Here is a 16,325-nt window from a genome sequence, read left to right on the forward strand (position 1 = left end):
TCTATAATTCAATTTTCTGGGTATCCGAGAAGACGCACGCGGATTACCTGACCGCCGCCGCAATCGTGTATTATAGTTGCACTTTCCGCCGCACAGCGCCAGGCCATCCGCGCTTTGACGTCACGGACGCGCGTCGGCGGGGACGACGACGGGCATATGCGAAAGCGGTACCGGCGCGCGCGTCAGCCGGCCACCGCAGAGCACTGCCGGTGATCCGCGCCTCAGCGCATTCATAATATTATTACGGTCCCGTCCCGCCGCCGCTGCCGCCGACGCTACATCGGCCGCTCATGCCGTATCGCGTGCCGGGCAACATTGTCACGACCACCATAGGATAATATATTGTCACGATACTGTGTATTATAGCAACTGGCCGTCATGCGGACCGCGTCGGGCTATTGCCGTAGCATCGGCGGTAGCAGTAGCGCCGTGCCGTCCGCGTCGCATTTTCCCGCGACCACCGGACGTTCAATCGCCGTCCCCCGCAACAGGGCTGCATAACTGCTGCACTGCGGATCCACACCACCGGCCACCGGCGACACGCGACGATGGACTGCAAACCGGACACTATCGGGTTCTATACCATCGACCGGCGCATTGGCAAAGGCAACTTTGCCGAGGTCCGGTTGGCCACGCACCGACTGGTCAGAAGCGAGGCAAGTGGACAATAATATAAGCACATCACTTTACACGCGTTTGCTCCATATTCGTTAATATGATAATAATAATAATAATAATAATAATATGTCACGATCGGGAGATACTGGGTTTCGACGGTAATCCGTATAAACCATCACAAATTTAGGCACATTTTTAATATTTTTAAGTTTTTTTTTTTGGGGGGGGGAGGGGAGAATCGTGGGAGTAATTTAAAAATATATACCACATAATGGCACATAGTAAAAGTCTATGCACTATGACTCTGATTTTTTTCAGAACATGATGTGTTTACAATACTTAACATCTATGAGAATGAAAACATGAATTTGTATTAAACACGGAACCTAAAAGACGAAAAAAATACTAAGTCTTGTGCATTATCATTTATCAATTATAATTTCCTCCAGTCGTTAACGATAACATCAATAATATAATAATAATTAAAAAAGTAGTGGAGCTAGGAAAAATGTTGTTGAACACATATAGGTATAAGGTACCTATGTATAATGTATAATTAATACACAATGATTCATCACGCATATTCACCCCTTTTTTGTTCAATAAAGCAGTTTTATTCATAAATCTAATCTTTGGAATTTTTAAGTATACTTTAAGATTATATTTCTAGTTTTTGAAATTTTTTTGTACTACTTAAGCCACTTAAAGAGTATCCAGTGAAAATAAAAACTTATGTTTTTTAAATGAGAACTTTCTATTTATACTGTTAATTATTTAGTGGATATTTTTCTGAAAATTTTAATTTTAACGTAAAATATGTTTAAATTTAATATGTTGTCATTTACAAAATAATGGTTAAGGTATAATAAATACTAGATTCAAATGATTCAATATTATATCTATTTCGTATTTGTATAAAACCGTTTTTAGTTAGATACACATAGGCGCAAATAGGGCGGGGCTTGGGGGGTTTAGCCCACAAAAACTAATAATTTAACTATATAATACATTCGAAATCCAGCATAGAACTGAGCTATAACCCTCATAAATTTCAAACACTATTTGTGCCTATGAATCTACCAACATTTTCAAAAAATTATCCAGAAAATAATGTATTATAAAATAGGAATCTAAAAATTAAGTCTGTATCGCCATTATAGGAAACCTAAGTACCTACAGTATAAAAAATCTCAAAAATTAAAAAATAAGATCCTTAAATACATTTAAAAATTCCAAGGATCAGAATTTGAATAAATGTATTATTAAATGAATAAACGGGGGTGAGCATGCTTGGTGATCACTCTGTATAAATTTAAGAGTTCTTGTAGTTATATACTTACTAGAATATGTAATAATCAGGATGATGTAGAAATTGAGGAGAAGTCCACCAGTGAAATTTAAATTGTGCTTATATTAATATTATATTACGTATATAACCCAATGTGTTGTGTTATAGTTTACATACCGCACGCGCGAGTGGACGATGGTGGTCCTATTATTGTTTTATTCGCTCTATAATGTATTTTTTACTATCATTAAATGGTTCATTTCCGTCATTATTATCACATGGCATGCATATAGGTAGGTAGGTACGTCATGTGTACCTACCTATTTAGTCTATAGAATATAGTAAAGAGTATATTATACTTAATGCTTACGTTTATTGTTCCTATTGTAGGTAATGATTTAAATGCGTGGGTGGTTTCTAAAGGTGATTTAAAATAAAATCAGAGCATTATGTCGTAGACACCCAGTGTTAGTTATGTATTTATAATATGTCTATTTACAGTTCAATCTTAAAACTTTTATTATGCACTTATGATTTATATTTATAATCTAATGACATGCTTACATGTTACACTTAATATATTTTAGTAATACTAATGAATGAATAAAATAAATAATAATTGAAATAAAATATAATAAATAATATCAATAATAGATTTGTTATATAAATATGTTTCATTTGGCTAAACAAATCAATTCATTTTTTTAATGTGTTGGTATTAAAAATTAATAAATATCCTATTATTAATTATTATATTCATGCATAATATTATTAGCTACGAACTATAAAGTCTAATTATCGGATTTTAAGTGCAACATATTAAAAAATATATACCTATTATATTATACATAATGAAATAAAAAATGAATAGTTGTTTTTATATAATTCTCTACCTTTTCTCAAAGAATATTAATAAATAATTTAAAATAATACGTGAAGCTCACGAAGTTACAAATTATTCAGAACTAAAATTTAAATATTTTCAAATTTTGCAATAATCTCTGTTGCTAATTTACAATAATGATATTTTTAAAACACTATAAAAAGTGTGTTTAGAAAAAACCCATATTTCATTCTACAATCAATAATTATATTCGCTATCGCATATATGTAATCTAAAATTTAATTTGTTTGTTAGTATTGTTAGTTGTTACTATAGTAGAAAATAAAGGTGAATAATATAAATCCATTTATAATAGGTAAACATATGAATTAGGTACACAATCCAATATAATTCACATAGAAAAATAAAGCTAGTGAATCAATGCACACTTTTTTTTTAAACTTTGGTATTATTATTACGTTTTTAAAGGTTACCTATATTGGCTATATGCCTATATATTAATGTCTACTTGAGAAATTATAATTTAAATATGCATCAATTAATTAAAACATATTTTAATTAACTTAACTCTGTAGTATATGAATTTATATAATATTTATGCATTTTATTATGATATAATAATATATGACTTTAATTGTAAAAATTAATTATTATGAAGTGGCCTAGTGCATTATTATGGAACTTGTTCTTCATTTAAAATATACGCTGGTGGCAGGTAGGTAGCCCCTAATATATAAGCATATTATAATGAATAGACGTTTGTGCTTAAAGCACTATTTATAAACAGTTTTATTATTTAAAACAAAATTTAAAAAGTCAATTATAAAATGAATTTCTTCTCTTTTCTTCTCCTTTAATATAACAAGAGCCCATATTTCCTATTCTTTGTGTGGTTAATATGCATTTTTAATTTACTCAACTAATATATATGTATAATAATACATATATAAGTACATATATAATACATATGTAAGTATAAATAGGGAAATACGGATTTGAATTTCTAGTATCTACTAAATTCCATAAAATAACATATTGGTTGAATTTTAATGACGGCGGTACTATTCTATTCTCACGAGCATTTAGTATTCACCCATATTAAAAAAAATAATTTATTATAAGAGTAAGTATCTGTAACATACTTTTACGGTCATATTACAAAATTGTCCCTAGAGGAAAATATTATTCATCACCGTTAATACACTTGTATAGATAATACTATAAATTAAATTAATTGAGAAGAATGCTGTACGCAGAATTTTGTTATTTTTTAAATGGTGAAAATTTTATTCAATACCATGATATATTACAATAATTATTTAAATATATATTAAAGAAAAAAAATTCCGGTAGTAATTAACTAGGTAGGTACTTAGTGTATTTTTTTATTACACCTAAAAACATATTGAACGTATAATATAACTATTTACTTTTAATAACTGTTGAATTTAATTTTCTTTATAACTAAATATACTTACTTTAAAAACATTTAAAACAAATAAAATATATAAAAGGTGTGAATGTTTATCGTGAACCAGGCAATAATGCAATATCATAAAAAATGTAGACATTTTAAACATTTTAATAATAAATGCTGATAAAACAAAAACTGTAAAATCATTAAACTTAAGTTTCAACGATTATTCAACATTGCTTTAACAAAAAAAAAATTAAATACTAATAATATATTTTAAAAAAATCATGTTTTTCCAAAAATACTTAACGTCTGGTTTTTGAAAAAAAAAAATGATTTTGTATGTATAGTACAATATTTCAGTCTATAATACAACTGCAGTAAATATAATTTTTCTCGGACGTATTTTAGACTTTAGTCTTTTACGTTTATTGCGTTTTATATTATTGTTATTTTTTTGTTTAAATGTGGAAGAAATATTTTTGCTTAAATTTTAAAATTAATATTTATACAGCCACACAGGTTTGACTGAATTATTTAAGATAAGGGAAAATATCTAAGTATCATTTTGTTTTAAGCACATGGCGGTTGTTTTTATATTTTATAGTTTCTTCGAAAAATCTTTTATTTTAATCTTAAACTTATATTTTGTTTTGGAGATTTACAAAATTACGATAAAAGTATTAAGTAAGGGGTTGTGGATTTATGTCGCCCCTTAGCTATATTTATATAGTTTTTCAGTAATATGTAAACATGAGTTCCTCGGTATTATACTTATAACTAAAAGCATAAAAAACATACGGTCGATATTATTAGTCTAATCAACAGCAGTATTACACAGAGATAAAGCACGGAGTTCAAAACGAGTTTTTTCATCTTTTTTGACCAAATAATTTTTTTTAGAAATTTTTAAAAAAAATTTTTATGGAACTTATTTTTATTTACCAAGACTTAGGACTTTTATAAATCAAAATATTTGATCATGGGTAAAAAAAAAATATTATTATCGTTTATCGTACTAAATAGGTCATTAGAAATTATTTAGATTTATAGTAAAAACTATTGTTTTATGTACTTAATATTTAAACACATATGGCATAGATCATAATATAATATTACAACATAAAAATTATGATAGGTATGTTATGTAAAATCTATATAATCGGTTTTAATACGGTTTGTTTTATTGTTGGTATATTATGTACCTATTGTTTAGTATTAAGTGGTTTGTTATTTATAAATATATTATATAACACCTATAGATATTTTTATGTATTATGTAGACAATAAATGAAAAAAAATTTAAATTATTTTCAAGTTTCATTCAATAGTAACTAGTAAGTAAGAAATTTGATATTTTATTTTAACTTCACATCATATAATTAAAATTAATAATGAATGATTATTCTCGATATTTGTAGAAATACTATAATAATAGTATACAACATTCAAAATGTGTTGATTATTAGGAATAAAAATAAACAATATAGTGATCATAAAATGTGTAGTGTAGGTACACTAGCACATTCTGGCAAGGGCAGTAGCAAAAATAGTGTGTTAAGGGGGTCAGATGAAATAAGAGCCCGTAAATGGGAGTACCTATTTTTGTTGTAAATAATAATATTTTATTGATAAACATAGTTTTTACTTAGGCATTAGGTTCATTAATTTAATTTTGTGAAATACAATGACATATTATTTTTTATAATTTTCGATATTTTTATATTTTTTATGGTATGCTATAATTCGCTAAATCAATAAATCGAATCCATGCCATTGGTCGTTTTGAATGTGAGACATTTGATCGAGTGACGTAAAAGCTACAATTTTATACGTTCAAGCGTATACACGTATATGCTCGTGGTACGCGTAGTATAAAAAAACATTTCTAAATATATAATAACACTATGTAAATCGCCAAATCGCCACTATTTGTTTATGAATATAGAACTTATATGTGCGTATCGTTTAAGCCTTCCACATTCCACAGAATATGAAAGTTTTTAGTTAAGGGTTGTATGAACGAAGAATTTCATTGAATTGTTCAAGTTATCGGTTTGTAAATACATATACGGCTATATGTCATATAATAAAATGTATATAAATATGAAACAGTTTTTTTAGTACTTAATTATAATTACTTTGCAATATTAAGTGATTTTAATCGAAAAATATATAGAAGTTATAACTTATAATTTAGAAATACATAAACATTTTTACGATGATATCATATATTATTAGGTACTTATCTATATAATTTAAAATAAAAATAAAATGGAAGTAAAATAATTTGATTTTACCATACTTGAGAAAGTTTGGCACCATTATAACTCAGCTATTTTCAATTTTTTTTTAAGCAATGCACATTGTGTTCTTTATAAAAAATTTCACGACAGAACACTAATAACTCTTTACAACTTTTATTATTTATATTATTATTTAATTGTTGATCAAATCTTGTGGAAACCCCTATAGTTAAAAATCACTATCACAGTATTTGAAATTATTCGTGAAAAAGATTAGATAGGTAATAATAATATAATATAGTATAATATATTATATGCCCTTTTAGCTTGTTTAACATGTTATTTAAATTAAATCATAAGCCAATACCTAACTTTATTTTGGATGTTATATTCATGATATAAAAGCAAAAAAATGTATACTATAATAAGTGTATGGAATTTTATATGTAGTTTTGACTAAAGTAATAATTATTACAAATATTAAACGTAGGTATTAAATACAAATTTACAATCATAACAGTAATAACCGTTGTAATTGTAGTTTTAACTGTAGTACCGTAGTAGTGCTTAGTTTATGAATAAATTGAATTTATTTTTCAATTATAAAAATGTAAAATAGAATGTTGCCAATTCTAAATTTTGGCGATAAATTAATAATTTTATTTTTACATTTTGATTCGCTTATAAATGTATTGGATATTACTTAAATTACATGTCATTTAAACCTCGTGATTTGTACAGTAACATTTTTATTTTTCAGAGTTAAAAATATACATATACATTTTTTTTTTTTGTAAGTATTTTATTTTGGTAATGATGCCAGAGTTTTCTTAACGTAGCATACTTATTTGGAATGTTGACGTACACTAACCGGGACTAGAGTGCATTATATGTATACTGTATAGGTATGTGGGGATATTATTTCAACCCACACTAGGTATTTATTTATGAGGTTTGAACTACATTGAATCTAAAATTATCTATTATTATATTGTTCATATCTCTTGTACACAGTCTAACCACAAGATAGTATACCTATAACCTATTAAAAATTTTAACAAAATATTCAGTTACAACCTAATAAGATTTTTTTTAATTTGTTCATTAAATAATTAAATATGTATAGGTACATATACTTGTTATATACTTTGGACAAACAATGACACATATATAATTTAATGATAAAATCATAAGGCTCAAAAGATTCAAAAGTAAGATAATATAAGATTGCAATAAATATTAAAATATATTTTTCTGTGAGTGGTATTCTTGTCGTACATATATTATTATTTAAAATGTATAAAGTATCCAAACAAAATTGAATACCAATCATTTAATTTGTATTTAGTATTATAATCATTTATCAGTTATAAATAGTTTTAAGCGTAGAAGCGTATGTCTACAAATACATCTACAATGGTGTAGAATAATATAAAAGTAGTAAGTATGTACATACAAACCAAAATCAAATATACCTGTTGTAAAAAAAATAAAGTTTAAAATTAAAGTTAATTAAATTTTATGACTAAATAATGAGTACATTATAAATTGATTTAAATGTATTGTTAACATCTAAAAAATGATAAATTGTAATATGTATTTTGTCAGATATATAATTAAATAATGTATAAGACACAAGATATATTGTGTTTCAAATTATGTAACATCATTAAATAATTAAATTTATTGGAAGTGGAAAAGTAAAAAAAAAACAAAATATTTAAATATTGAGTAATACAAAATAATAATTTGGTGTATTCATTGTTTAATTTTAAATAGATAGTATTGACATGTATTTAAATTATTATTGAAAAAAAAATGTACATATTTAAAATTAAAATTGAGAATTTTATAAGCTATGGCTTTATATGTACATAACAGTTATTATTCGTTTGCAAAATGTTTGGGTATATAATATTATACATAATATATAATATATATATATATATATATATTGATGATATATTTTATTTGTTTTTTTTCAGGTTGCTATAAAAATGATCGATAAAAGGAAATTGGATGCAGTTAATCTGGAAAAGGTTCATCGTGAAGTAGATATTATGAAACAGCTGGACCATCCTCACATCATTAAACTATATCAAGTGGGTAAAATAAAATGGAAATATATTTCTTAAAATAATGTAAGGTTCTCAAATAAATGTCCATATAGTTTAAGATTCTGTACGATGAATGTATTGATTTTACAATGATATTTTTTGTGTATAAGTACACCATCAGTTGTCAATAAAATGCTTCAATTAAACTTCAAGGGTGATTTTAGATAGCAAATTGGATCTAGTCTGTACTTTATAGAGGTCAAAATTAAGGTTTATATTTTATCATAAAATATAAATTTTTTGTTTACACAAAATTTTTATGTAAACAAAAAATTAAAGGAAAAATGGCAATTTTTATACTAAATTAGATCATGAATAAATTGATTTCTTTATTTTGTTATAATTTAAAAACAAACAGTCACAAGATCTTAACATTTCACCAAGTACTTATAATTTTCTATATAATATGGTATAATTTTCAAAATATTTTTAAGTTTTTAATTTTTTCTTTTTATAAATGTTAATAAAAAAATTATAAATATGTAAAATACTTGAATAAAGTTCCTAATAAATGTCTCATTTACCAATTAAAAAATATCCAAAACTTATAGTCTCGATATTATTTTATAAGCATTTAAAATAACAAAATTCGTGAAAAATTCGAAAAATAAAACTTAGGTGTTTTGTAGTTATAAGTAAATAAAAAGTTTTTGCTTATAAGTTTTTCAATCTATAAATAAAAAAAACTTGTACAGGAAATTAATTTTTCATGAGCATTTGAAGATCGAATTTTTACAACATGGGCCAACCTAACCTAATCTAATCCGTATAATAACTATTTCTTTCTGAACGTTTTTTTTTTTTTTTTTGTAATTAAAAAGCGAATAACCGTAGATACTTGAAATCATAATAAAATGTTTTTATGATAACATTTTCAGAATATTTTAACTCATTTTGAGCTTCCTATTTATAAACATGCCAAATTTTCAATTCTTTTTAGTTTTTTTTTTTATATATATTAATAAAATATTATTTTATTTAATGATTCACAATTCTTAAAAATATAATATAACTATATAAGATTCAATACAACTTTTCTTTTTTCATCTAAGTTTTGAAAACGTAATACAAGATTCCTCATTACTCATTATTAGTTTATACCTACTGAAACTATACAATCTAATATGTAAAGGCTATTATTTCTTATACGCATTTTATGTTCAAATGTTGACTAAATTAATTATTTAAAGTTAAATAACGTTGTGACTTATTTTGTTATAATTTAAAAACATTATTTGTGGGAACTTAAAATGTTTACGTATATTATATCATTATGAATTTTAATATACAAAATTACATTTTTGATTCATTTTAAGATATTATATATTTATACTATGAATAATATATTTTTGCTGTTTAACGGTATTTTGTATTTATAGAAATATAAAATTTATTAACAAATAATTATAAATAATAATTATTTATTTTTATGATTGAATAATAGTTCTATTCTGTGTGATAGTAGACTGAACACATTTATAGTTTCTTCTATAAATTCAAATTTATGATATATTACAAACTTTTTATGTATAGTTATCCTTATCATACATAAACCATGAAGGCGATTATCACCAATAGTATTTTTTGTCTAAGTTTTTACTCTACGCAGTGTACTAAATGTTCTTTTTACTGAATAAGAAGTAACTGGTTAAGTTAATGTGATAGTTAGAGCACTATGAATTGCTGGATATAGATTTGCTTAATCTAAAATACTTATACAATTTATATTCTTAATAATACTTTTACTTGTGTTTCTATTTTTCCATAAATTATACCATAACATACACTCCTCAACTAAATTATCAATTTAATAATAATTATTTATTTTTTCTATCATGTTTTTAAATTCATCATGCTGCATTTTAAAATTGACCAAGAAAAAATCCAAGGGGGAGTGGGAAATTGTGCCTATTTGCGATTTGCCCCTCGAAGACGCCCTTGTCCATAGCAGTGACTCACTTGATACTTATAAATTATAAGTTATAATGAATGGCAAAGAAATACCCAATTGTCTACCTTTTTAATTTTTCTTGTAAAAGAAAAATTATTCATCCATAATTGTATAAATTCTCGTATTAAGATGTATGTTTTCATTCCTTACTGCACTTCATGTGCAACAATTGCACAAATGTGCAAAAATGATTTTAATATTTAAAATATATATAGGCAGAACATTTTCAAAAATAAAATATTTAAATAATATATATTTGCATAAATTAATGGTTTTAAATCACGTTAAGAGCTTGTTATTGATATCTCAAAAAAAATAATTGTAGTTATTGAAATATTGTGATAATAAATTTTGATAAAACTTTGAGTAATGATTAAAATTTTAATTTATATTCTTTAGGTAATATATATTATAGCAGGGGTCACCAATTAATATTTTTTAAGGGCCACATTAAATATGAGGAACATTTTTCGTGAGCCATCAAAATTCTAAGTAATAATATAATAACATATATTATGTTGTCGTAGTATAATATGTTATTTTTTCTTTGTCCGGATAAAATTTGTTCACGGGCCGCCATTTGGTGACTACTGTCTTATAGGTACTTATGAAAGTCAATATTATATATTATTTCAAATCAAACTGATTACTAAAATGACTAAAATAAATTATAACTATATTTCTTATAACACAGAAAAACACTGTACTATATGCAAGTATTAAACTTATTACAATTGAAAAATAAGTCTTTAGAGAAAATCACAATAATCGATTTTTTAATATAAGCAGAATGGATTGGTATAAATTTGTTAAAATTTCAGTTGAATATAAAATATTTGATGTTTAAATTATTTAACATTTTTTGTAATTCGGCTAATAAGCTATGAGATCATAATTTAGTTAAATGTTTAAAATGTATAAGTATATACAAATTAAAATTATTATTGCGTATTAAATACTTGTATCATACACGTCATTCACAAATTATAAACTAATATTACCTAATTTTTTTATGAAATTATGATGTTTATAACTAAGTAATAATCATATATGTAATTATTTAAATGTTAGTTACCTATAATAGTATAGTACCTATTTACAGATGTCTATACATTTACGTAAAACGAAGTTGTCGGTGTAGTTAAATAATTAAGATAGTTCGAACTATAAAGTGACTTATTATTATTAAAAGAAATATAAATTGAAATCGATATAATTTTTGTTATAAATAGGTTATGGAATCGAAAGATATGATATATATTATTTCAGAATATGCCAGTCAAGGAGAAATATTTGGTAAGTAACTATAATTTTGACATTAGATTAGACAATTCACACAAATATGTTATACATTTTTTCAATGAATAATTTATTACTATTTATTAGTTTTCAAATTTTAAAAATCATAGGGATGAATATTTATAATTTTTTTTAAAAATTTTCTGGAACATAAGGATTTAAATTAATGTTGATTATTTAATATTTATCTAAGTATTTTATAACATATTATTAACAATAAATTATTTTACTAATATCTTTTAACTTATAAATAATTTATTATTAATTTGATAAAAGTATAGAAATATTTACTTTTTAGTACTATTTTACTTAACTAGGTCATTTACTTTCTATGTCAATGATAATAATAAAAAAAAGAAGGCATTTTACTCATTGATAAACAACAGGTTAAATAACCTGGTGGTTAGATAACCACCCTGGCCAAATATGAGTATTGTATTTTCATTATGCTATGACTCAAGTATTCATTATAGTGATTTATAATTAGCATAATTCAAATTTACACGAAAAAACAAAGTCTTTATTGTTAATTGGTATTTGGAAAACAACCGTGAATTGCGAAAGCTTAAATAAAAACTATATGTTGTTATTGAACAAAACCTTGAATATTAAAAGGATTTATTTCTTATTATTTACTGTATCTACTCTATCATGGGATTCAAAACGGTTGTTTGATATTATAATTATGCTATGATTTAATTATTGTTATATTATTTTAGTTGAAATGTAAATCCTGTTTAAAATGTTAATTTTATATCATGGAAATATTAAAATGTACTTTCAAATTTTCTTGTACCTATAATGAATAACCCTATAGGGTATACGAGATTGAAAATATATGATATTCCCGGCGGCATTAATAGTTTTTTTGTGCTTAAAAATGTATTTTAAGTGTAATTCATGTATAATATTATAATACAATTTTTGAAATTGTTACTCCTTTAACATTTATATGCACTTTGTGTCTTAACTGTTTGAAACTTTTAAATTTTAAGTTAAGCAATGTATCTATAGGATAGTAAACACATTTGTAATATTATGCTACTCAAGTATTGAAAAAATACGTGTTAATACTTAACAACATTGTACATAATTATGTATTTAGGTTTTAAATAAGGTTGAATAAAATTTTAATATTAATTCTCAAAAAAATCTATTTCACATAATATTTATTATATAGTTTTTAAATTCTAAATCATTAAATAAAAATTAGATAACTCTATTTATTCAAATATACACTCAACTTTCTATCATAATTTAATTAATATATTATACAAGTTATGAAGTATTTTCATCGTCTGAAAAAGTATTAATAAAAGATAAAAAGATTGATAGTACTTTTTTAAAGGTATTTTATGCATTTAAAATTATTGGAAATATATATCAAGTATATAATATGTTACCTGATAAAAAAAATATAAAATGTTTAGTATACCAAAAAACTATCAGCATCAATGATTTTGTGGCTTCAATCACATCAACATTATTTAAAAATAAATTGTTAAAGCTATTGCTAAGAAATTCGCTTATTGTAGTTTCCCGTGGATTCTAATGGAAAAACTATATAACATACGCTTAAAAATATGGTATTATTTGTTCTATATATTACACAATATTGGAAAAATTCGTTATCGAAAAAACATAAAAGTCAACGGTTTATCGTGTAGAGATATTGTGTAAACTAAAAAAAATAAATAAAAATAACAATTTTGATGCCGGCAAAGAAACTAACTCATTTTGCATAACGGATAAAAAAATATAATATATGTATATTTATGTATTCACCGCATCTTTAATACGCGTATTGTGCGTGTGTTGCATGGTTTAACGCATACACATGGACATGGTGATCTTTTAATAGTGAACTACGTCCTTTTTCTTTAAATATTATGTTTTTAAACAAATATTTTCAAACGTTTTAGAGTAATCGCAAGGTTTCAAATCTAATTTTTTTTTTTTAAATTTCTTAACCACGCTACTAATGAGTTTTTAAATTATAATTTTTAATTACAACGGCTTTTTTTTAGATAATAAATATTTATATTTATTGTAATGACGGTAAATAATTATATCACTGTGTATTAAATATTTAAATGTGTTCGTGATACATATTATAGATAACAAATATTGAATTTATATGATATGATCATTTAAAGTCTATTGATGAGCTCGCAGAAGTGCTACACCGATGTGTAATCGCGCTTCGTACCACCCTACCTATTTTTTTTTTACTATGGACCTGTTCAACGATTAAAAAAAAATCTACTGTTCAAACAAATATTAAAATTAAAATAATCGCTCTGTATATTAATTTAATGTTATTACTAATTGAAATATGTATATATTATAAATCGCATATCACGGTGAAAGTGTAAAATGCACAGTCGGCGGTGGCAGTGACGAGGTGTAAGACGGGAGCTTTTGGTGCGGATACCGCGGGGGCTACAGCGGTGGTCGCGCGTCGTCGTCGGACTAGGACGGCGGTGCGGGAGGGTTGGGCAGCAAGCCAGCCAGCGAGCGAACGAGCGATCGAGCGATCTAGCGACAATCGTACACACATACACTCATACAACTTACGCGCGCAAGCGCCCGCCCGCCAGCCCGCCAGCCCGCCAGCCCGCTTATTTGTATAATAATATGAAACGGCAACTAAAGAGAGCGCACACTACGCGGAGAGCGACGCGTACTATAGAGAGCTTATATTGATCGCGTGCGAGCAGTGGCGACCGGCTTCAACGCACCGCCGCCGCCGGTTGCTCTGCACGCCCACGCCACCGCGGCACACAATAATGCGTCGACCCCGAAAGTGTAACGTACAACAGCCGCTGGTGTGTTGCGTTTTTCCCGTCCCGCGCACACACAGTGTTGTCGATGACGGCCGATGCGATACGAAATGCATTGCCGCGATTAAGATGTACATAAATATTTATATATATACACGTATTACGTATACATGTATTTATAAAGTAGGGCTGTCGGTATTTTAAATTTCGATACCTGATATCTGGAATTCGTTTACTATCTGTATCAAAGGCGGTGGTATTGCCGGTCGTATAAATGGTACATGCCAGCGGTTCTTAACCTTTTTGTAGAACACGGAACCCCGATGAAAGATTTTTAGAAATCGCAGACCCCTACCAATTTTTTGTCGAATACCTTTTTTTTACAAAACATCGAATGTCATCATAACTAAAATTATAATAATTAATTTATATTACAAATTATATAAAGTAGACATAACAAAACATACACATTTATAATTATTTTTATTAAACTTAATTTTTCATAAAACTGTAATATAAATTATTTTATTTTTAATATTCTTAAAGCTGCCGTGGACCCCCAACATGAGTATCGCGGACCCCCAGAGGGCCGCGGACTGCAAGTTAAGAACCGCTGGTATATACTATACAATAAATATAATATAGTGTTTTCGGTGAACCTATAGAACAGTTATTCTAACCTAGGAAAATGCTTGGTGTTTATTTTTATATAATTATGTTTATAATATTATTGTCTTGAAAAAAAATGTAGAGTTTAAATGTTTTTTAATACCGTTATCCGTTGGAGAGGGGGTGAGAACTCTTACAAAAATAAAAAGGACTTTGTATAAAAAAATGGTTCTATAATCTTATACTGTTCTGGATCAGAGTTTTAAGAGTTTCATAACCCTTTTGCAGTCGTGGCGGTCAACCATATTGTATTTCACAAAGTATAGTACTACCGAATATTTATGTCCGTAAATGGTATAAACACTACACAAAAAATAGATTTTCCGAATATAATACGGATTTGTACGCTACTTTATATCGATCATAGACTACATGAATTCGTTATTTTGCCAATTGCATGGAATACCATACAATAGTCGGTAGCAACGGCAATTACCGATTCATGGTATATCGGTATTCTCAAATATCGAAAATATTGGATACTGATAATACCACCTGTCCTAAATAAATATTATATGAGTATATATAATAAATAAATAATACTTATATAGATAACTTACAAATAAAAAATAGTATATTTTGTGTAAAAAAAAGTTATTGTTCATCACAAAAATATAGTAAAATATTAAAACCACAACAAAATATTTTTTAACTCTACTAGCTGATTGAAAAATATCACTAAAACTCTTTTTATGTATAACCATTGATATTACCTCTTATTTTAAATAGCGTTTGTACCTATGAATACATAATAATATATACATTATACACTTTATTCGATACCCCCGAAGACGTACGAGTTTTTAAGTAACATGATAGCATAATTTAATTACTTTTTGACTTTTGTCCAAACTAACATTAATCACTATACACTGTGAGTTACTCGATACATTAAACCTTATAAAACTTCTAAACAGTTTTTAATCAATAATTATATTAAACCTATATAATATAAAAAATTAATACTTATACGATATAAGTTATATACTCATTATTATTGCTTGCTTTCTTTATATGAACCTAATCACATAATATATCACTTGCAGATAAATAAGGGAGAAGATTAATAATTAATATATAATATAAACATATTATA

General features: G+C 26.1%; 1 protein-coding gene across 1 annotated transcript in view; it reads left to right on the forward strand.

The window, feature by feature from the left end:
• Window positions 1-171: 171 nt before the first annotated feature.
• LOC113551294 (serine/threonine-protein kinase SIK2-like) overlaps window positions 172-16,325 on the forward strand; it is a 32,389-nt gene continuing 16,235 nt past the window's right edge. The window contains exons 1-3 of the mRNA XM_026953458.1: window positions 172-656; window positions 8,396-8,512; window positions 11,711-11,774. Coding sequence (XP_026809259.1) covers window positions 549-656; window positions 8,396-8,512; window positions 11,711-11,774 — 289 coding nt within the window. The 5' untranslated portion in view covers window positions 172-548. The remainder of the gene's footprint in view (window positions 657-8,395; window positions 8,513-11,710; window positions 11,775-16,325) is intronic.

The sequence above is a fragment of the Rhopalosiphum maidis genome, chromosome 2 (genome assembly GCF_003676215.2).
Source record: "Rhopalosiphum maidis isolate BTI-1 chromosome 2, ASM367621v3, whole genome shotgun sequence".
In the NCBI taxonomy this organism is placed as follows: Eukaryota; Metazoa; Arthropoda; class Insecta; order Hemiptera; family Aphididae; genus Rhopalosiphum; species Rhopalosiphum maidis.